This window comes from Talpa occidentalis, unplaced genomic scaffold (genome assembly GCF_014898055.3).
Source record: "Talpa occidentalis isolate TD23 unplaced genomic scaffold, MPIMG_talOcc4v2.1 talOcc4.5, whole genome shotgun sequence".
Lineage (NCBI taxonomy): Eukaryota > Metazoa > Chordata > Mammalia > Eulipotyphla > Talpidae > Talpa > Talpa occidentalis.
The window spans coordinates 94,457,632-94,481,898 of record NW_023604861.1 but is presented as its reverse complement, the minus strand read 5'-3'; the positions used below and the strand labels follow the sequence as shown (position 1 = coordinate 94,481,898).

The 24,267-nt window shown below is 43.6% G+C and overlaps 1 protein-coding gene and 1 pseudogene across 2 annotated transcripts in view; one reads left to right on the top strand and one right to left on the bottom strand.

Moving 5' to 3' along the window:
• Positions 1–274: 274 nt before the first annotated feature.
• The window catches only part of REEP1 (receptor accessory protein 1), a 98,296-nt gene continuing 74,303 nt past the window's right edge, over positions 275–24,267 (top strand). For both annotated transcript variants that reach the window (XM_037527774.2, XM_037527775.2), the window contains exon 1: positions 275–358. In XM_037527774.2, coding sequence (XP_037383671.1) covers positions 327–358 — 32 coding nt within the window. In that variant the 5' untranslated portion in view covers positions 275–326. The remainder of the gene's footprint in view (positions 359–24,267) is intronic.
• On the bottom strand, positions 14,868–14,997 carry LOC119260067 (U2 spliceosomal RNA; annotated as a pseudogene).

The window sequence follows — 24,267 nt, the reverse complement described above, 5'->3', positions numbered from 1 at the left end:
CTTAGGATTCCATTCACGAGGGGGGCACCAGGGGTGCAGAGGAGCCGCCCCAATTCGCCAGCGGCCGGGACGAGCAGGGCGGGGCGGGTCCCGCTGGTGCCCGACCGGCTCGCCGCCCAATCGCCGCGGGCCCGCGGAGCCCCGGGGGGCTGGGGCCGCCGCCGGCGGAACGTGCCGCGGCTGCGCCGACTCGCGAGCGCCGGGCAGGGCGGCGGGCGCGCTCAGTCTGGCGGCGGCGGCCGTGCGCGGACTTACGTGCCGGTGGCGCCGCAGCTGCCCGCAGCAGAGCCGCTCAGCGCTGCCCGGGCCGCGCCCGCCCGCCCGCCATGGTGTCATGGATCATCTCCAGGCTGGTGGTGTAAGTGGCCTTCTTCCCCGCGCCCTTTGCTCTCCCCCCTTCTCCGCCCGTGGCCCCCAGACCGCGCGCCCCTGCGGTGCCCAGCCCGGCTCGCTCCGGCTATTAATACCCGGTGGCTGCTAAATTTAGCAGGTACAGTAGCTGCCGAGGACGCCTGCGAGCGGGCGGCACAGGTCGCCGCTGCCCTGCGGGGCCCGGCCAGGGCGCGGAGGCTCGGCTGGCGGGGCCGGGAGGGCTGGGGCGCACGGGGCTCCGCGGGGGGCTGCGTCTCGCCGCGCCCGGCCCCTTTGTTCCGGGTTGGTGGAATTTGCAGAGGCCCCGAAGGGGCGCACTGCGGGAACACGCGTCTCTCCCCGCGGGGAGAAATGCCGGCTGGGGTCGCCCGCCGCCGCGCCCCGCTGCCGCGCTTTTGTCAGGTGAAAATGACAGAGCCCAGATGATCCTGCCTGGGGCGCTGCCTGGAGGGTCAGGACGGAGGAGGGTGGCGAAGCGGAGGCGGGGCTTTCAATGGGGTTGATAAATACTCCTTTTTAGGTTTCCCAGATTGTCAGCGGCAGAGACAAGTGGGATGTAGGAGGACAAACATGAACCTGGGAGTAGACAACCTCGCCTTCCCCTTGTCTGATATCCATGGCAGGGGGGGTTGAAAGAAGGATAGGGGCAGGCGTCTTCTGAAATTCAGGGGAATTTTGCAAGATACCCACAGTACCCGGTTGGTGGTGATGGCACCTCCCAGGCCTTGCAGGAGAGCGCAGAGTCATCTGGGGTGAGGCCTGTGTGAAGTCATTGGAGGTAGGCGTGGGGGGCGTTTTTCTCTGTCAAGCCCCATAGCAGAATACATTTGAAGAGCTACTTCCCTAGTGGATTTCTTCCCTTTTGGAAATAGACATGGCTGATTGGGTTCCTTTCTTCCAAAGTCAGGAGAGATTTGCCACCAGCTCGTGGTACGGGGACTGACATTGGTCTGGGGAGTGGGAGCAGGAGACGCACCTCAAGCTTTTTCTTTGTCTGAGAAAGAGAAGCTTGAGACTCCAGTTGATTGTGCACCATCACTCCCCACGTTTGAAAACATCTCCCATCTCCTGGCTTCTTATGGATTTTCAAAGAGGCAGTCAGGGTCAGCCTTCTGAAGTCCTTTTCAGCATTGTCTCCCGCCCATCAGGCTGCGCTTTCCTCCCAAAGCCAGAGAATTTGTGCCACTGAGTCCTCAGGTCATTTATTCCTTGCAGGTCTTGCTGTAGCTCTTGCTGACTGCTGGGGGGTTTGTGCTGTGCCTGAGGGTGACATGTTAAATATTTAGAAGATTTCTGAGGGCAGAACTGGCATCAATTAAGGGAAGTGGCTGACAAGCCTTGTCCCGCCTCATTGCCTGACCCAAGCCAGGATTGCCTTGGGGGTGGTGTTTTTTTCTTCTGAGGCAGTGCTGTGATCTTCATATTTGCCTGTGGCTTCAGGGTGGGGCAAAGAGTGTTGTTGCTTTGGCTGGAGCCTTGCTGTCTATAGACCCCACTGGACTAGGCCTGCGGCATTGGGAGTAAGGGTCTCTGGTCTGGGGCTCATGTGACCAGCTTTAGTTTTATTAGCATCCCCTTCTATATATGGTAGCTGAAGGGTGCTGATATATATATACATATATATGTGCAGAGGCATATATTTGAGAGGGGTGTCAGGGACATGATTTGCTGTTACTTTCTAAAACAACCTCCCAGAAATGAGACAGTGAGGCTTCAGAAAACTTAACCAGGAGAACTGCTTCTCAGGTCAGCTCAGGACCCTCTACCCCAAGGGAATGTAATTTAGGGCTTTTGTCAACTTCAAAAGGTCAGAGATACCACCTATACCCCCATCCCTATCTAGCTATAGAAGCCAACATGGGAGTATCAAGTGTGGATTATTAAAACCACTTTTAATAAGCAGTGATGCTTCACATAAATAATATCTGTTCATTATAAAATTAGGAAATTAGAAAAACATCAATGCATAAACTGAAAATCATCTATATTACTATCACAGATAGCTAATGATAATTTTGAGAGGTATATTCAAGACATTTTTTCCTATGCATATATATACAAATATTTATATTACAATATAAGGAAATTATTGATTCTGCCTAATGTTCCATACACTTCTCAGGAAACAGTAGGACTACTACCATGCTTGGTATCCAGAAAACCTTGGTTCTACTTGCCATCAGATCCCAGTTCACAACTCAGATCACAGGAGATTCTAGTTCACAAGTTAATTAACCTTATACTGCTGTGCAAAGCTTTCAATGTCATGTGGTATATAAATCACCAAGCCCTACAATGAGGATTCCCTCCTTCAGTCCATCCCAGGTACCCAAGAGAGGACGTGAGAGTACTGGAAGGGGCTCTCACAATCTGTTCCTGCACTTTTCCAGCTGGCTTCCCTGAGGGCAATCCAGTCAGCCCATTGGCTCTGAGCAACTCGCCTTTTGTTTGTTTTATGTTGGGTTTCTAGATACAATATTGTTTGGATACATATGGGTTTCTGTTACTAAATATCACCGATCTTATCCTGCCTGCTCATCTATAGAACTGCAAAGGGAATATGCCATACCCAATGACACAAGGTGAGCTGGTGAAGAAAACAGGCTCTGGATTTGGGTTCAATCCCCTGTCCACCTCTGCCTGTCCTTGACAATTGTCCTTAATTAATCTCTGTCACCCAAGACTTCTGGCATTCCATGATTTCCACAAGTCCCGTTTTACTGTAAGCCATCTTCTTATGGTTTTGTAAGCCTCTGTTACATCAAAATACATTTAAGGAAGACTTATCACTGTGTTCTGAGGATGGAGAGGGAGTGTCTTCCTCCAACCGGAGGCAACTTCTCTTGTGATAGTGTCTGGGGAGCATCTGCTGGTGTTGTGTCGCCACTGGCTGTGAGCATTTTGTGGGCAGTGATGATGGCTTATTTCCCTCTCTAACCTCTCGCCCCCTCCCAAGGCTCTTTTTTGAAATACCTGGCACCCCAGTCAACTCCGTAAAGGTTGATTGTGATGAAGGAGATTCGGAGCTTTGAGATGAACAAGGAGAACAACCAGTGTTGTCCCCAGGGATGGAGATTAGTGGTCATCCAGATGGACTTGTGCCCGTTCTCAGAGGGAGGACCAATTTGAGATGCTGCTTTCTTGCTAATTGTATTCCTCCTACATGCTTTGGCTCAGCTTAGGAAGATTTAAGGAAGAGATACGTATGCTGCAGTAGCAAGATAGGCCTCGTTAGAACCTGGTTAATACCTGAATGGAACTTGGGGGCTCATTGAGGACTGACCTACTTGCCTCTCTTAAAATGTTTTCTTGTTTTTTTTTTTTTTTTTTTTTGTAAAGATTCATTTATTTATGCATACAAGAACTGGGGTACAGGCCAGAGGTGTGTGTGTGTTGGGAGGGAACAGAAACAGAATGGGGAACAGAACAGGCAGATTGACTGAAATACGCTGCTGAGAGGAGCAGCAGGCGAGACAGGAGAGGTCTGCTGCACCATATGGCTATCTCCCTGGCCCGGGATCGAATTCGTGCCGGGATCGAATTCGTGCTACAGTGGTTGTGGATAACTTCATAGGTTGCATCTCAACCCCTTGTGCCATAAGGGAGGTCCCAAAATGTTTCTTTTCTTTACAAACAACTCAAGGCCTACCCATGAATGAGTTTCAGATTAGGGAGAGTATGTTCACATCCGCTGGGGAGGGCACAGAGAGCTTGCTATGCCTGCTTCAGAGAACGCATTATCTTGAGGCATTTATTTCAAAATGCAGGTATTGCCTCATTGTCTCTGGATGGAATTTTGGCTGAATCCCAGAATGCTGACTAAATGGATCCAGGGCTTCCCACCACTGATGGGGTTAGTAGCCCAAAACTCTAATATACTGTGAGGGGGAAAAAGGAGTTCTAATTCAACACATTTCTAAATACCTGAAAACTATGCAGAAAAACCTTTATTTCCACACCGCATGTTTTTTAAAAAATGTTAATTTTTAGAAAGTACAGCCTGATGTTCAAGAGAGAATCTTGGTTTGATGACCAAGTTCTGGTAAAGTCCTAGAATTGTGATTTGGAGTGTGAAGTCTGTGTGTGTCTAGTTAGGGATGTACAATGAGTGGAGACTGGAAGGAATGTGGGTTTTCCTCAAGATGTTCCCCAACTGTTGGAAAACAAATGGAAAAAATAAAAGAAAAAAGGCTATAAATCCTTAAACATGGGCTTGCCTTTCTTTGGAGCCCGTTTTTAAAAAGTGGAATGCAGAAAAATGATCCCATTAATAAAGGGTTCAGGTTAGTTGAGGATTTATTTCCTGGCACTGTAATGTAGTACAGGGTAGGAGTCGGGTAAATATTTCAGTTGAATTGTGAGAGGAAAATGTTTGGTGGAAGTCAGTAAAGTTGGATTCTCCTTTCAGCCCTGGTCTGATCCCCAGGGGCAACTTGCACCCACCTTGGGCTCCCATCCCAGTCTGTGAGACAAGTGTGTTGGCCAGCATCGCCTTGGAAGTCTTAGTAGTTCCAAGAGCCAGGGCTCTTCTGGGCCCCTTTCTTTTCCCCTCCTCCCCAGCTGGCCCCGGTGCACCATGTTTATTTATAAACCAAGGAGTATCCTCAAGGAAGTAAAATACCAGTTTAGATTTCACTGCTCTTCTGCTGCCTTGTTCTTTGTTTATTAATCCAGCCTGCTGGGAAGTAGCTTTGTGCGCTTCTCCCTACTATATCTTATTTAAAATTTAGCTCACAAGTGAGGGCTCACCTGGTTGTTACTGGATCAGTCTCTCCCTTCCTTCTGAAGTGAACTATTGTCTTCGGAGTGTGCATATTGGAGAGAGGAAGAGCCCTGGAGGAATGACAGGAGAAGGAGTCAGGCTCTCTGTAACCATCTAGTGAGGCCCCCATTTTGTATCATATATGTGTGTTTTGTTTTATGTGTGTGTTTTCAAGAGGCTGAGGGTGGGTGGGGGGAAACTTGGTTATGCAGTGGACACAGCGAATGGCACCTTTGGAATTTCATTGTCAAGGCTGAGCCACACACATGCCCAACCAGTTCCCAGGGCTCCTGTCGTCTGTGGGATTTTTTCTGAGAACAAACAAGAGCTAAGTAGGGTGGCATTTGTGATATGAGATAGTTTTCTTTCCACTTCTGGGCCTTAGGAAGGTCCTAGTGAATTGGAAAATGGCTAGTTATATGCATTTTGTTTGTTCTGAACTTTTAAATCTCATCTCTCTCCACACAGAAGCAAATTGTTTTCCCTTAGGGTTTTTTCCAGTCACCCCAGAGGACTTTCCTGGGATTATAAAAAAAAGGAAATGTAGATAAAGTACCATATTTGGGCACACAATAGGGATCTCTGAAGGAATCTTGACAGGTAATTTGGAATTGGCCTTTAAATGTGACATCTGAACGTAGGCCAGCAATGGCAAGTGAATTCCATCTCTCCAGATTGAAGGCAGGCTCCTAGGACACTGTTTTGAGGCAGAGCGTGAAGCTGGGCTGGGCTCAGTGGGAAAGGAGTGCCATCAGGCATCTCTGTTGGGGGTGGGGGGGGAGGTGGTAATGGAGACACACATGTTGGTTTACTCTTTGCTCTCTTAGATTTAGCCCGTAGCTGATCTGAGATGGTGTGTCCCACTGTCAGAGTTTTACTTGCTTCCCTAAACAGTAGCATCTTTTACCTGAGTTGACATCCTGCCTCACATCAGGCATCTGACAGTTGGAGGACCAAGGTGCCTCCTGTTGCCAGCACAGGGAGCTGTCCAGCTGAGTGGCTCTCGGAGTCTGCCTCTCTTTCCTCTTAGGATGATCACTCATATATTGTATTTTCCCTTTTACCAGTCACATCTCAGTTAAATTCACCTTGGTCTTCTTTTGTGTACTGATGCATTCACATCCTTTCTGCCTCCTTGTATACGGTCTATGGATGGTACTTTGAGCTTCAAAATGAGTTCCCCATTCCCTCCTGGTAACTTGCTCCATCCGTCCTCCTGCTACTCATCCAGGGGGGTGGGCATGTGGCCAATGCTTAGGTACACATTTTCCTAGGCACAGAGATTGGTCCAAAGGTGGGTATATGCCCCAGACTGAGCATCTAGATCTTTCCCCATGTTTCTTGATTTGGTACTGGGAGAGGAAAGCCTTGCCAATGGGACCCAGGACTGGTAAAATGGGAAGCTGGGACTGCTGGTGGCTAAACCCCTGGCAAATGGGAAGGCATGGGGCCTCCCCAGTGGCGCAGCGGTTGAGCGCTGGGTTGCGAAGCTGCCCACGACCTCTGCAGCGCTGGTTCGATCCCTGGCTGCTCCCCGGCCACCGGAGGAGGGTCCCACATGGCGCGCAGACCTCTCCTGCCGCCCGCTGCTCCCCTCAGCAGTGTGCCTCGGTAATTCTGCCTGCTCTGCTCCCTGCTCTGGCTCTGGTGGATTCTCTCACCCTCCTGTGCTTCTGACTGTGCCCAGTGCTTGTATAAATAAATAAATAAATCTTAAAAAAAAAAAGTCTACTTTAAAAAAAAAAATGGGAAGGCATGTAGGCAAAAGGAGTGAATCCAGCAAAGCAGAAAAGAGATGAGACATAGAGAAGGAAGCTGCCTAAGAGTCTTGATTTTAGTTACTCAGGCCCCAGTTCCTGCAGCTCCTCCTTTGATGTCTTAGGCTGACCCATATACTAAAATGAATAATGTTTATATTAATTAAATATTTATTGTAGTGGTGAGGATGAACTGGGCTATGCTGCAGTAACAACTCCCAAATCCCCATATCTGGAAAACAACAAAGGTTTGTTTCTTGCTTTGTGCTGCCTGTTCACTGTGGGTTGGCAGAGGCACTCTGCTCATTGTAATCTCTGGAGTCCCAGATCTACTGAGTCTCCTGTGTCTTCTGGTACTATCATTGCAATGTAAGGCAACTGGATTCACCATAATAGGGAAAGAAAATGGAGAATCATGCACCCACTCTTAAATACCTCTAACCAGAAATGATACGTGTCACTTTTCACATTTCATTGGCCAAAGAAAGCCATTTGGCTGAGACTGAATTCAAGTGGGTGGAGATTTATTAATCCTACTAAACCTCTGTGAATGGCCCCAGTGACCACTGTGTATGTTGAATGAATGAATCCTAATCAGTTTTGCAAACCTATAAATGTCCTTTTTGGCAAAAGTTGGTGTAAGATGGGATTTTCCCCCCTCTTACAACTGGAAACATCCTAACATTCTCTTTTACCTCTTTATATTAGAAAAATTTCTCACTCCTTTTTGGCCAAAGAACCAACTCTTTTCCTTACTCTGTTTGTGAGTCAAGGAAGGTCTTAATTTTAAGGAGAGATTAACAATTGTAAAGAGCTGATGCTGTTCCATGGCTAAAGCCCTTGAAAGTGCCTGTGTTTGTCACCATTTACCTTTCTCCATGAAACTTCCTTTGGGTTCCTAATTGAAGAAAGGTCCTCTGGCTCCCCAAGTAACATTGTTACTTTGTCCCTTGTGATAGGTGGACTGTGCATTTACCTCTCCTTAATGACTGTGTTGTTCCTTTGTGCCCTTCATAGTCCTTCATGTGCAAAAGGTGCCCCATGAGTGCATGTGGGATCATGAATGAGTTATTCAAGGAGTGGTCTATACACCAGCAGCATCAGTATCACTGGGAGCTGGTTAAGAACTCAGAATCTTAGGCCCCACCCAAGCACTAGTGAATCTGCATTTTAATAAGGCCCCTGTGAAGCTTGAGAAGCGCTGAGTCAGGAGACAGCATACCATCACCTCCCCTCTGAAATGTAAATAAGTTGGCTTGCCTAAAGTTCTTCATTTTGGCTATAGATCTGGGATTTAATCCCAAGTCATTCATTTGTGCTGGACTTTTTTTTTTTTTTTTTGATAGAATTTGGTTTCTTTTTCTTTATTTTTTAAAAAGATTTATTTATTTATGCATGCCAGAGCTGGGGTACAGGCCAGAGGTGTGGGGGGGTGAGAGGATTCACCAAGGACAGAGGGGAACAGAGCAGGCAGATTGACTGAAGTACACTGCTGAGGGGAGCAGCGGGCAAGGCAGGAGAGGTCTGCTGCGCCATGTGGGTTGCTCCCTAGCTGGCTGGGAATCGAACTTGTGCTGCAGTGGCTGTGGACAGTTTCATAGGTTGTGTCTTAACCCTTGCACCAACAGGGAGGCCCCTGTGCTGGACTTTTGAATAGCCTGATTGGACTCCACCAACCCAGTGCCCAAATGTGAACCTTTCACCAATGGGCTGTCTAATTGTGTCTGTCAGAGTTAGTTTGGCACCATTGGGGTTTGGACTGCCAAAGCAATGCCTGTCAGGATATTGAGCCAAGGTGAGGGCTGCTCCTCAAAGGAAATTGGTCACAACCCACCTTGAGAAAGAGGCATTACAAAACCATCAGCTGATGATGGGAGCTCATGATGGATTTACAGGAGCCCAAAAGGAATATTTCTCATGAGCACTTGAGCTGAGAACCACTGGTCCCCATGTATCCCTCTTGAGGAAACTTCAGGATCTAGTAGGATCTGTATCATTTTTGGGCCAGACCCGGAGAGCTGTGGAATCCTGTCCTCTCAGCTTTACCTTCAAAATGCTCTCCTATCTAACTGAATCCCACCTCCACTCCCATCCCTCCAAAGATTTTTTAAAACGTGAAATAGGTCATATCTTCTCTCTGTGGTTTAAAACTGTCCAAAAAGGGCCTCCCCTGGTGGCGCAGCGGTTGAGCGCTGGGTTGCAAAGCTGCCTACAGCCTCTGCAGCGCTGGTTCAATCCCTGGCCTCCCCCGGGCGAGGGTCCCACATGGTGCACAGACCTCTCCTGCCTCGCCCACTGCTCCCCTTAGCAGTGTATTTCAGTCCATCTGCCTGTTCTGTTCCCTGCTCTGGCTCTGGTAAATTCTCTCACCCTCCCGCACTTCTGACTGTACCAGTGCTTGTATAAATAAATAAATCTTTTAAAAAAAAAAAAAAAAAACTGTCCAAAAACCTCTTATCACACTAAGAATAAAACTCCGACTCCTTACCATCCTCATCAAGGACTGGGCCCTGCCCACTGCTTATCCCTCCTGCGCTCAGCTCTAGTCTCCTTACTGTTGCGGGGAGGAGACTGACTTGTCCCACTCAAGGTTCTTTGCACTTGCTGTCCCCTCTACTGGGAACACACACCCCTACGTAATCTGTGGCGCTCTCCTTCTTTCCATTTAGGTCTCTGCTCACGTGTCAGAGGTGGCCTTTTCTGACTGCCTGTGCTAAAATATACCCCTCCCTCCATTTTCTGCCCCCTTATTACATCCTGAAACTATGCTTTCAATTTATATATTTACTTGTTTTCACTCTCTCTACTAAGATATGATCTTCGTGAGTTTTGAGACTTGATCTTGTTCACAGCCATTTTCCCAGTGCTTAGAGAAGTTTAAGCTCACACTAGGTATTGTAAAAATATTTGTCAAGTAAATGATGACTTTCTAAACTCTAGCTTTGTAGAAACTTGATTTGTGAAAATGTCAAGTAACTTAACACCTCTAAACCTCATTTTTTTTTCATCCATAAAAAGAACGGTTTGATTTCTCTTTCTAAGAGTGTGAAAAACTAAGTAGTATGACAGATCTCACATAATAAAATAACTAAAAATTTTCTAAAACTTTTGGATACAATGTAACAGCATTTTCCTTAAAAGCATAGCTTAGCTTAAAGTAATTGAGGGAATTTGTCAGGACAAAACAGATAGGGAATCATTTATAAAGGTGTAAATTAGCATTGCAGCAGCTGCCTAGCAGACTGCCCTGAAACTTTGATCCAAACAACACCCATTCCATTATCATCTTCCCTGGTTCCGCAGGGCAGGTATTTGGACACAGGACACAAAACTCATTTCTGCTCCACAGTGTCTGTGTCTCATCTGGGATGATGCAAATGGCTGTGGCAGGCCAGGTATTTCTTTCTTTTCATGTGTTCCAGGGCCTCTCCAGAAATCCATCTGATTTCTCCTGCATGGAAGCCTTTGTTTGGATCATTAGATTTTTTTCATGTGGTGGATCAGAAGTGAGTGTCCAAACGTTTATGCCCTGGTCAGCCATCCCAGCATGACTCTTCTGCTGCATTCTGTTTGCAGGTCAAAGGGCCATCCTAGATTTGAGGGGAGGGGTATCAGAGCCCATCTGTTCTCAGGAGCTATAGCAGATAATTTGCTGCCGTCTTTAATACACCACACTGGAGGATTGGACCATTATGACTTTAATAGCTACATATGAAAGGAAGGGTGTGGGCCTGTGGAAGTAATAAATCAGAGCTGAACATTTGCATAAAGCTAAGATTTGAAGGGCTGTTTTATAGTAGAGCCCAGAGAGATAACAGCACAGAGAGATAACAGCAAGCCTATATGTGTTGGTCTGGGTTTTTGTGGGATGGGGAGGAATCTCCCTTGGAAATTTGAAACCATACAGGACCCTGTCCCCATGTGGGTTTGGTTTGTAAGTGCCCCCAATTAAGGAGTATCATAAGAATCGGTCCTGGACCAGTTTTACCTGGGACATCTGGCAGAAATGAATACATTATAAGAGCTCTCAGTATACATCATATAGAATTAGCCCCAAAGAACATGAGTTCAAACCCCAAAATTACAAAATGTGTGAAGTAACAACTGCCATTAGCAGGAGTTAATAAACACTATATGCAGCAGGATTAGTTCTCCGGAAATAAATTGTTTAATAACATTCTTAGATAAATACGTAAGTATTATTTATATAAAATAACTGTTACATAGCAACCTAGGATAAGTCTTTTTATTTATTTATTTATTTATTTTAAAGATTTATTTATTTATGCATACAAGAGCTGGGGTACAGGCCAGAGATGCAGGGGGTGAGAGGACTCACCAGAGACAAAGTGGGGAACAGAACAGGCAGACTGACTGAAGTACACTGCTGAGGGGAGCAGCGGGAGAGTCAGGAGAGGTCTGCTGCGCCATGTGGGTTGCTCCCTGACCTTCCGGGGATTGAAATCATGCTGCAAAGGCTGTGGATTGCTTCATAGTGTGGTGCTTAACCCCTGTGCCACCGGGAGGCCCGGATAAGTCTTTTTAAAATGAAAAAATAAAGGAAAGAATTACAAATGTAATTAAAAGTATATTCTGGATGAAATGAGGAAAGGAATGGATCCATGGAAAAAGAAAAGCCTCTAGAAGTACAAAGTAAATTATTGAAAATGAAAACCCTATGGATAGTTTAAATGAGGAAGGACTGGACATCAAGGGGGTAGTGTTTTCCACATTGTATTTGGAACGAGCAGAACCTTAGTGATTTCAGGCTCATATTTGACAGACAAGGAAGATGCCATCAGAGGAGTTAGATGATTCATCTAGGTCACTAGCCAGATTGGCTAGGACCAGGCTTGAGGCTAGGTCTTCAGTTTCTGAAAGTATTTTGATGTGGAAGAAAGGGGTTTGCTTTATATGGATAGAGGGTTAGATTAGGATCATCGTGTGACTAGAAGATAAATTTTTGACTCAATAGGAGGAAAAGGTTTTCAGTAATTGGTGCTGATGTGAGACACCAACCGTAAGACTTTCCAATTCTAAAACTATTTTAATCTTTTCCTTTATAGTAATGGAGTAAGAGTGATAAGAGTTATCCAAAAGATTCTCTTTATCAATGGATAGGCCTTCCTTTCTTTTCAAAACTGATTAATTGATTCATTCATTCATTGTTTTATTCCCTATTTATTAACCATTTTCTTTTTTTTTTTTTTTTTTTAATAGAGGCATGTTTTTATTTATTTATTTGTTTGTTTGTTTGCTTGTCTTTGTTTATACATGCACTGGGCACAGTCAGAAGTGCGGGAGGGTGAGAGAACTCACCAGAGCCAGAGTGGGGAGCAGAGCAGGCAGAAGGACCGAAGTACACTGCTGAGGGGAGCAGCGGGCGGCAGGAGAGGTCTGCACGCCATGTGGGACCCTCCTCCGGTGGCCGGGGAGCAGCTGGGGATCAAACCGGCGCCGCAGAGGCCGCGGGCAGCCTCGCAACCCAGCGCTCAACCACTGCGCCACCGGGGAGGCCCAACCATTTTCTTTGTACCAAGCACTATACTGGGCATCAGGGAAGTAAAGAGGAATGAGGTCCAATTCCATCTTTGAGAAGTTTATGAATTCACATAGCCAGTCAGTGGGACACATACTTGAATTCAATTGCTCCTCCTGGCTGGTACTTTTTCCAGTGGGTTTGCATTTTGTGGATGGATGGCTTTTCTGACTTTGACTGGAAATTGTAGAGGAGCTCTTTAGCTTGGGAGGCAGCACATCTGACATATGAAGAGATAATACCACTGCTGGATCTCTCAACCTGAGGGACATTGTGGCATCCAATGTTGACAGAGAAGAGAAGGCAGAGGAGAGGCTGTGCCAAGTGAAAACAATCTGGGACAGACAAGTGTGGTTGAACATCCTTACCAATATATTAGTGTATGATTGCTGCTGTAACAGATAACCACAAATCAGTGGTTTAAAACAACAAAAATTTAGTCTTTTACAGTTATGGAGGCTTTAAGTCTGAAGTGTGATCTTTTGGGGTTAAAGACAAGATGTTGGCAGGACTGTTTTACTTCTGGAAGCCCATGAGCTAGTCCACTCCTTGCTTCCAACTTCTGTGGCTGTTGACATTCTTTGGCTTGACTGCATCCCTTCCATCTGTGCCTTCTTTTCTGTCATGTCTTCCTCTACCTCCCTCTTATGAGGACCTTTGTGATTACATTTAAGGTTCACCAGCATAATCTCCATCTTGGTTTCCTTCACTTATTCACACCTGCAAACTCTTTTTTTTTTTTTTGGCCATAGACGGTAATATTCACTGGTTCTAGAGATTAGCATCTGGATATTTTAGGGGGCCATTATTCAACTTACCACATCCCTGGCTGCTGGCCCTGCTGCCATTAACTGGAGCGGGGTTTATCTAAAAACATCCTAAAGAAAGGAGAACATTTGAATATTCTAATATCTGATTTTGTTACTTCCAGAATCTCCTTGATTTGTAAAAAATTAAATTACAGAGTCAATAGAAAAGACTGCAAAGATATGGCTGGAGTATGATTGATAGCAATTCAACGAATATACCTTTTCTCACCACCTAAAGAGATAGAACATAATGGACATTTGGGTTCTTTCTAGATTTTTGGTTTTTGCTCTTGAAAAGTTCTTCAGTAAACATTTTTATACCTGTTTCCTGATGCACCTGTGCACAGATTTCCTTAGGAATGGAATGGCTGAGACATGGGGTGCATGCATCTTTCACTGGACCAAATAACATAAGTTTCCATAGATGTGTGAGTCTGTTTATGGAGCCTATTCTGTTCCATTAATTGATTTGTCTGACCCTGCGCCAGGAACACACTATGTAAATTAGGATAACTTTATGAAAATTCTTCATATCTGGCTTGGCAAATCCCCTCCACATTTTGATCTTCATAAATTGTTTTCCAGAATGGTTTTCCTTCCATGAAATATACAATTTTAGTTGCAACATATCGCTAACATCACTCAAGATTGTCACACTATAGAATTTTTGCCAGTCTGGTGGGTACAAAATGGAATCTCATTATGGTTTTAATTTGCATATCCCTGAATACTAATGAGACTGAGCATCTTTTCATATGTTTATTGCCCATTCATGTTCTCTCTTATGTGAAGAGCCTGTTAAAGTTTTGCCAGTTTTTTCTCATCTTATTCATTTGTAGGGTTTTTTTTTTTAAATATTCTGAGTTCCTTTGTGACTTATGTGTTACAAATGTCTACTCCTGGCCTATGATTTCATTTTCTTATGGTGTATTTTGATGAACAGAAGTTCTTAATATTAATGCAATGGAGTTATCAATTTTTTCATTTATAATTGACACTTTGTGTGTCCTAGGAAAACTTAACCTGAATTCATTCTCCTATATTGCTTCTAGTAGTTTTATAGTTTTGCTATTTACGTTTAATTTCCTAATCCATCTTGAGACAGATTTTTGTATATGATGTGAAGTAGGATTCCAGACATTTTTTTCTATAAGAAAAACCAATTATCCTAGCCTCATTTATTATAGTGATATCCTTTCTTTTTACATCTGCAGTGTTCAACCTGCTATAAATTAAGTTTCCATAGACATATGAGTCTGTATCTGGTCTCTCTCTCTCTCTTTTTTTTTAAATGATTTATTTATTTATTTATACAAGCACTGGGTACAGTCAGAAGCGCGGGAGGGTGAGAGAATTCACCAGAGCCAGAGCGGAGAGCAGAGCAGGCAGACTGACGAAGTACACTGCTGAGGGGAGCAGCAGGCAGCAGGAGAGGTCTGCACGCCATGTGGGAACCTCGCCGGCAGCCGGGGATTGAACTGGTGCTGCAGAGGCTGCTGGCAGCTTTGCAACCCAGCGCTCAACCACTGCGCCACTGGGGAGGCCCTGTATCTGGTCTCTTTATTCTGTTCCATTGAACAGTTTGTCTGGCCTTACACCACTATGAGTCTTAATTACCATACCTTTATGAAAATTCTTTTTTTAAAAAGATTTATTTTATTTATGCATACAAGAACTGGGGCACAGGCCAGAGGTGCGGGAGGTGAGAGGGTTCACTAGATACTACACTTGATCTTAGCCAAAAGGCCGAGAAGCGATTGAGAGGGTTCACTAGAGACAGAGTGGGGAACAGAGCAGGCAGACTGACTAAAATACACTGCTGAGGGGAGCATCAGGCAAGACAGGAGAGGTCTGCTGCACCATGTGGGTAGCTCCCTGGCTTGCTAGGGATCGAACTCATACTGCAGAGGCTGTGGATAGCTTCACAGTGCTGTGCTTAATCCCTTGCACCACCAAGAAGGGCCCCTTTATGAAAATTCTTGGTAACTGGCATGGCAAGTCATCTGACCTTCAAAGTATCTTAATAGTTTCCTTTTCTATACTCACTATCTCACACACTCACAGACTCACTCACTCACATGCTCATTCACTCACATACTCACTGTTGGGCATTTGATTGGAATAATATTGACTATGTGGGAACAGAGAAAACTGATGCTCTTAAGATATTGAGTGTTGTACAATGGAATATTACTCAGCAATCAAAAAAGATAAACACATGCAGTTTGCAGCAACATGGATGGAGCTAGAAGAGATCATACTCAGCGAAATAAGCCAGAAAGAAAAAGAAAAATACCGAATGGTCTCACTCATAGCAGGAGTTTAGAAAACCTAAATAAGGGACCAAGAAAAAGACTAATTAATACAAAGTAAAATCAAAATCAACAAGCAACTATAAAGTAGAGACACACTTGGGTGGGGGCGGGGAGAGGGGCACGGAGAGGAAGGACTAGGGTCAAAATAAGGGGAGGTGCACTTGTATGGGGAATATAACCAAAGTGAAAATGCATACATTGTGCAAAAATGAAAAATGATGTAAGAATTATATAAAATAAAATAAAATAAAAGATATTAAGTGTTCTAATCCTTACCTATGGTATCTATACTTATTAAGGTCTTCTTCAATGATTTCAATAAAAATTTATAATTTTTGTTGTAACTGTCTTGCACATCATCTGTTAGATTTATTTCCAGATACTTGATATTTGATGCAGGTATATTTAGTTTCTTATTGAAATTTTCATCTTCCATCTTTTAAAAGAATGCAACCTTGCTAAACTAGATTCTTTTGGACTTACCTGATAAATAGTAATGTCATCTGAGAATAACAGTGTTGTGTCTTTCTAGTGATTACTCTTTTTTCCCCCCCTTCCCCTTACTGCCCTGATTAAGATCTCTAGTCAAGATGACTAAGAGAAAGCAGACACATTGCCTTGTTCCTAGTTTAAAAAGGAATACTTCAACATTTCCCCATCAAGTATTGTGCTTGTTGTAGGGTTTTCAGAAATGTACTTTATCACTCTGAATTTCCTTCTAAACTAGTTTGCTAAGAATAATAATAATAAATGATACTGCATTTTATTTAATTCTTTTGTTGACGTGATAACATATTTTTTGCCTTTAATCTATGAAGTGGAAAATTGTATTAACTGGTTTTGCCATTACTAACTTTGTAGAGATTATTTTCCTGGATAAACCCAATTTGGTCATAAAGTTGTTTTTCTTTTTTGTTCTTGTGTTAGCAATCCTGAATTCAATTTACTACTATTTGGCTTAGTGTTTTTAAAGTATGTTTGTCAGTGTATTGGCTATATTTCCCTTGCCTGGTATTAATATCAAGATTATGCTAAACTTACAAACTGAGTTGGAGGTGTAGCCTCTTTTACTGTTCTCTGGAATAGTTTGTATAAGTTTGGATTTCTTTAACAGCTAGTAAAACTTGTCAGTGAAATCGTCAGGGTCAGGTGGGAATATTTTAAACTACTGATTCAACTTCTTTAAGGGCTCTATCAATAGATTTTCTTTATATTCTTGAGTCAATATAAGTTTAGGAATTCATTACTTTTATTTTTCAGACTTAATGACAGTTAAAAATATTGTTCCAGACGCCTTCCTTTTCCCCTCTCCTCCTAGATGTACTTTCTCATTCAATGTATGTTACTGGTGTTCTTACCATAACTCTTCATTTCTTTATTCTGATTCTTTTTCTATCTCTGCTTCATTTTAAAGAATTTTCAGATCTGTCTCCTTAGCCATTCTCGTCATCAGCTGAATGTATTCATTGATTTAAAAATTACATTTTATAGTACAGAGTAATAAAATCATATAATAATAAAATATTATATTATAGAAATTCTGTTTAGCTCTATTTCAAAACATAATGGTTTCCATCTAAACTCTTTTTGAACGTCTAAATCAACTATTTCTTGTTTCTTTTGGCTCTCAATCAAGGTACATTGTATGTTTTCCATTTAATTTAATTTTTGTATCTGTAGTATTTACTGTGAGTTGTATCCTTTGGGATTTGATTTGTAGGAATTCTTTGAAGCCTGAGTTAAAGGCAGATTCCTCCACAGATTTGTGTGTGCTTCAGCTGAGTGTCTAGGGATACTCCCAACGTTCGACCACTAGAAAGTAAATTAGAAATACTTTATTTGACCACTTGGGTAGTGTAAATTTAGGCTGCAAACTTGTATGAGGGCAGGCTAGTGGCTTCAGATTCAGGGAAAATATTATTTTCTCTTCACCTACTGTTATGGCCCAGGAATTGCGCGTTTTCCTTTTCTGTATCTCCAGGCATGAAGCAGGCTCATTCCTACTATACCCTTTGACTGGTGGTGCACTTTTTTGTTTCCTAGGGCTATCTTAGTTTCCTAGGGCTGCTGTAACAAAGCACCACAACCTGGGTAGCTTAAAACAGTAGAACAGTGGTGTGGGTTTGGGCTGAACCTTCTGGCATACATGTTCATGCCACCCCACCATCTATATCTCTTAGAAGTGCCAAGTGCTCTGAGCAAGATGGACCCTCTCAGCTCTCTCCAGAGTCTCAGGGGCTCTGCAGGGACATCTCTGGTTATAGTGAGGTGCTGTTGAAGACAGAGACCAGGAAGGAAAGAACCAGGACCCTTAGGAACTGCCTCCCCGCACATATTCATGGATGTGGAGAGAAGGTGAGGAGGGCAGGGTGGGCGAGTGAGTTGTTAGTGTAGCTTTGCCCACTGAGGCCCACCTCAGGAGACTCAATTTAAGAAGCTGTTGGGTAGACTCTCATCAATCTTCTTTTCTAGCAGTTTAGCTCAGTCCTGGGTTTGCTGTTTCGGCCAGCTCATCCCTTCTTTCCTGTTCACCCTACCTGGACCTGCCTCATTTTGGGTACCTGCCAAAGCTGGTATCCAAACTCCGAGGTGAACCTGGCAATGTCCTCTGGGGCATGACTGAGGCTCATCACTTCCCTGGAGGCAGCTCATGCAGCTTAATGAGGCTTAGGTTGGGGAGTTGGTTTCCCTGCAGGGCATGGGCAAATTCCCCCACTCACATGATGCCTAGGCAGCCCCTGGACTGGCAGAGGATGAGGTCAGCTATGGTTGCCATATGCCTGGCACCAGGCAAGGAGCTGGGTGAAGTCACTTGGGGTGGGAGCTCTGTTCTTGGGAGGAGAATTTGGAGACAGCTTCCTGGATAGATGAACTATACCAGCATTGTGGGTCAATCTTTCCTTGACATAAGTGTGTTACTTGACATTTTAAAACTGCTTGCACTCCTGTTGTTGGATCCAGGGTCACAAATGTGATGGCTCTAGGCTGAGGGAAGTCTGCAGGTGCAGGTGCTTATTCACCTTGCCGTGTTTTAGATTTGAATCACTCACTAACATTTCAAGTTGAGAGATGTAACTCTCAAGTCCAGATTACTGCCATCTCTTGAAGAATTAGAAGGTCTGGCTCCCTAGTATGATTCTAGCAGGACAGCATCCACCCAACTGTTTGGTGCTGCCCTTGGGGTATGAGCTCCAGAGTTGGCTAGATGACACCTGTCACCCACTCCCCTGTCTGGCCCAGTTCGGGCTGCTGCTTGTTACCATTTCTCTTTTTATGCCTGGTCACTTCCATCACCAGCCTGATGGAATAGTTCCAATATTCCTGTTTTGCAAATGAGATAACCAAAGGCCCTAATTGGTTCCAGCATATGCTGCAAGAAAATAAATGTGGCCCAATTTAATCATGGCTCTACCACTTAACAGTTCTGTAACACTGAATGACTAACTCATTTGCCCAGCCTGGGCCGAGTCTCCCCATTCATATCATGAATTGGGAGGGGACAGTTACAGGTTCACCAGGCACTACCTGCTCTGACACCTGTCACACTGAATAGTCACTGACAGTGTGCTGCTAAGTGCTGGAGGGACACATAGCTGTACCTTGTTTCCCAACCTAAAGGCAAAACTTAGATCCATTTATACATAATACAAGTAACTACTTCTATTGACATACCTAGTCTCTCTGTCATCAGATGGTGCATTGGCTGTTTCTAAACATTTTACTTAATCTGATGGTAACCTTATGGACTAGGTAGTGTTATCTCCAGATAAACAAAAGATTAAGGAATTTGCTCAGCCCTTAAATAGCAGAACTATCAAACCTATGTGACTCCAGTCTTTACCTGAATGTTATTGCATCCCCTGTTTCCATGATAGGATCGCTAATAGTGGAAGGCAGTGAGAGAGTAAGGGCTCAGTGCTTCTGCAAGGAGACTCATGGAGACTGCACAGACCTGTGGGCTGGATGGACTGGTCCAGGGTTGCTGCATGAAAGGGGAGTAAATGCTCTTCCCAGATGCAGTTTGGATTCCCTCCCACAGGGAGAGTATATGTTCCAGGGGGATGAGGCTAGGGGTAGGTGTAGGAATGAGTCAGTTGTGTTTGAAGGACCAGACGGGTTTGAGTTGAGAATTAGTGTCATGACATCTTGGGAGTTCAAGTGAAAAAGGTAGATTTGAGTTCAAAATACAGAACTTTTAGAAATGGAGCTACCATACGACCCAGCAATTCCACTCCTAGGGATCTACCCAAAGGACACAAAAACATTGATTCAAAAGAACACCTGTACTCCTATATTTATTGCAGCACTATTTTCAATAGGTAAAACCTGGAAACAACCCAATTGCCCAAAAATAGATGATTGGATCAAGAAGATGTGGCATATATACACAATGGAATATTATTCAGCAATCAAAAAAGATAAACTCATGCCATTCACAGTAATGTGGATGGAACTAGAAGGAATTATGCTCAGTGAAATAAGCCAGAAGGAAAACGAAAAGTATCAGATAGTTTCACTTATAGCAGGAATATAGGGGAACCAAATAAGACATCGGTGTAAAAAAACAATACAGTACAAAACACAACAAAGCAAAAACGGATAATTAGAAATCAGGGACATATGTAGGGGAGGAGGAGGAGGAAGGTTCAGAGGAAGGGAACGAGGAGCACATGGGGCTGTGGTGATGGTGCACAGGTGCATTAGTGAAGGAAACTATGGGGACTACACCTGAGGGGGCGGGGAAGCAAATATTGTTTAAAAATGAACAAATGATGTAAAATATAAAAAAAACTATCCTTGATCAGATGTATCTTATACAAATGTTTTCTCCCAGTCTATGGCTTATCCTTTTATTCTCTGGATAGTATCTTTTGTAAAGAAAATAAGTTAAATTTAATAAAGTCAATTATCAATGTTCAATTCTAAAAAATAAGAACAAACAAACAAAATACAGAACTTTGATTTTAACCAGGAGCAAGCCAGTGAAGGCTTTTATAAGGGGTTTGGGGAAGTGAAAGTAAAGCAGTGTATCATATCAACTTTGAAGCAATAAGGACTGAACTAGGGTCTTGGCAGTGGGGAATAGGAGGGAGTACATGGTGAATCAGTAGGGCAGAAATAATTGACGAGACCTTGAACCACACATGTGTAGAATTAGAAGGAATTTTGGAAGTCATCTGGTCTTGTCTTGTCCTGGTGAAATCTGTGACAGCTGTGCTGGGAATCACTTCCCATGCATGATCGTAGAACACTTTATCACAGGGCTGCTAGCTTCTAGGCCAGCACATAAGAGTGAGAGTTAATGTCTGCACCGGAGTGAATTGCATCTCCTCAAAATTCACATCTACAAAGACACGAAGCCTCAGCATTTGACCTTATTTGGTAATAGGGTCTTTAAAAATGTAATCAAGTTAGGGTGAGTTCATAGTGGAATAGAATTGGCTCTAATCCAGTGACTTGTGTCCTTATAAGTAGAAGGAAATTTGGACATAGACTGAAACATGCAGAGAGAATACCATGACAGCTGAGGCATTTTGGAGGATTGCCTCTAAATGCCAGGCACACCAAAGATTGCTAGCAGCCATGAGAAAAAGGGTACATTAAGGAAGATTCTCCTTTAGAGCCTTTGGAGGGAATATGGTCCTGCTGGCTTCTTGATCTTGGACTTGTAGCCTCTAGAACTGTGAGAGAATAAATTTCTGTTATTTTAAGGCACCAAGTTTTGTGGCTGTTCATTACAGCAACTCTAGTAAACTACTAACGCAATGGCCATTACCTTGAATCCAGAATACCCTGCTGGCCTCCTAATCTTAAGAGGAAGCAAGGACTCTGTGACATGATTGAACCTTGAGAAACTCTGCAGACTCCAGGTACTTGTCTCTTCCTTGCTAGCACTCACAATCTTTTAAATAATGCAATCTAGAATTTTACACTGATGTTTGGGGCTCCACAACAGTTTTAAATAACCTTATTTTTTAGTCTACTCCATGACCACTCCCACATGCCATGAACTTTGCATGCTTTGACTTGAGTCATTGCTACCCTTCTCAGGAATGTCATTAACTCTCGCCTCCCCTCCACCCCCGCCCCCCCCCCACCAACATCCACCATTTACATCTATTTATCTTTCATCCTACTCTTTCTTCCTGGGTCATTTCACTAAAGTGAAATCTTTATTCTGCACCTTCAAAATATACACTACTAGCTTGCACCAATCATTGGGTAACATGCTACTCAACTGTCCTGAGACATCCTGTTTTTGTATTTCTTAATTCATAAATTTGTTTTTTTAAACTTCACCAGTGTTGATGACTTATCTCTTGGGGTCAGGCCTCAGTCCCTGGAGGATAAACAGCCTGTCTTTTGCTTCCTTTTTCTTCTCTATACATTTCTCTGTACATGTTATTACTCAACATACATATGGAGGAGTTTCTAAGTCCTGATGGATGACAGTTTTCTTTGTCTGGAAAAGGTTTAAAAGATGAAATTTCAACTTGAAAGGAAATCTTGATCTTCAGGTTGGAATGCATACTCTGGCTTCTAGAAGGCGATGATATGTTTGTATATAGCCTTGGAACACAAATCTTTATCCTTCTCTCAGCAAGTGCAGCCTCATTTATTCGAACAACAGCAACACAATCATTCTACATCTGTGTGCCTGGCTCTGTGATGGGACATGGGGAGGTGGTAGTGGCTAATACAGGCTTGATCTTTATCCTCAGTGACTATTTAGTTTTGTGGGAACTACTGAAAAAGAAGAAATGAAGACTTCTTGGCTTGCTACTCTGTGGCTTTCTATTCAGTTGGCAAGATACAGACAGGTCTGGAAATCAGGAAGGCTGCTGGCAGCCATGTTTGTTCTCTGTGACATGGCTGTGGCTGATTGGACCAGAGATGGATGCCTGACCTGGACTGAGTCTCTTATGTTATCCTTCTCCTGGCAACATAGAAGTGAGATTCAGAGGTAGCCGGTTGCTGTGGACTGAACTGTGTTCCCACAAAATTCTTGCATTGAAGCCCTAACTCCTAATGAGATGGTGTTTGGAAAGTAATTAGGTTTAGCTGGGGTCATGAGAACAGGGCCCTTATGATGGGACTAGAACCCTTACAAGAAGAAACACCAGACCAAAGAGCTCACTTTTGTCTTCTGTCTTCTCCTCTTTCCCTCCCCTCCCCTCCTTTTTTCTCCCATTCCCTCTTTTCTTTCTTTCCTTTTTTTTTTTTTTAAAGATTTATATATTTATTTATAGAGGAACCAGGGTACAGGCCAGATCCGTGGGAAGGTGAGAGGATTCACCAGAGACAGAGTGGGGAACAGAACAGTCAGACTGACAAAATACGCTGCTGAGGGAACAGCGGGCGAGACAGGAGAGGTCTGCATGCCATGTGGGTTGCTCCGAGGCCAGCGGGGATGGAACTGGTACTGCAGAGGCTACAGACCTTCTTTTCTTATCTTCCTCTGCTCTTTATCTCTGCCACAGCAAATAGGTGTCATTTGCAAGCCAGGAATGGAATAGATCTTCATCAGAACCTGACTTTGCCAATACTTCAATCTTGGACTTCCAGTCTCAGAACTATGGGAGAATACATTTCTGTGGTTTAAGCTCTTGAGTCTGTAGTATTTTGTATAGTTGCCTGAGCTAAGATAAGTTATTTAAGAGGCAGGAGCTGTAAAGAATAAGAGTGAGGCAGTATGGAGGCTGCGTGGTGCTGTGAAGAACATGTGGAAGGTGGGTCAACAGAGAAGGCAGAATGACAGAGATGTTCAGAGAATGCCAAGGTGACTTTAGAAATGCTGCCTGGCTCTGCAGACCTTGGTTCTAGACACTTACAAATCCCAGCTACAGTGGGGTTCAATCACTGCCCAAGTGTCCTCTCTCCACAGTTCTCTTAATTGCTGTAACCATATTGAGACCATTTCTGTTACTTACAACTGAGAGAATCTCTACTAAGACCCTTCCATTTTACAGATGAGGAAAGCAAGATCAGAGAGGCTGATTAGCCCAGGGCTACACTTCAGGTCACCAGGCCAGTTCCCTGTCATTTCTGCTCTTGCAGCCTGTTAGCATGAGCTCATTTTGTTCTGAAACCAGAGAGAGAAATGCTGTTATTCCTCTATCAGTGTTACTTTTAAAACATGATCTATATGCTGGCATAATTAAAAGTACCTCCTAGCATCACACATGCTTGACCCCTTTTCTGTAATCCTGTCAAATTGAGAAAAAGGGCTGTTGTCACCTGCATTTTTGCTTTTGAACTTTGCATCTAAGAGATTCTTAGCAGTGTGCGCTGGCTGGCAACAAGGTCTTTGCTTTCCTTTGTGGCTCTTTGCATTTGTCTCCTTTTGTTCTTGTAATCTGACACATAGTTATATCAAGAACAGGTGATTTTTTTTCTTCTGAGCTATATGCCATGGAACTCCTGATATGCGTGCCCTGTTTGGTTTCTATATTTACTTTTAAGATATTTTTCAAATGAGCTCATCACTAATTGGAAAACATAAAAATAGAAAAGGAAAAGTTTTTGCCATTTTCACCATCCCATCACAACTGCCAAGGACATTGCAGTTATCTCTCTAGTAATTATCTACTTGTGAACTTTATTTGTAAAAATATATTGTTTTAATTATACTGTTAACATTTTTTTGTGTGCCAGTTTTCCCTTAAATATAGTTCTTTGCTGTTTCAAACATTTTGTAAATACTGTTTTTAAT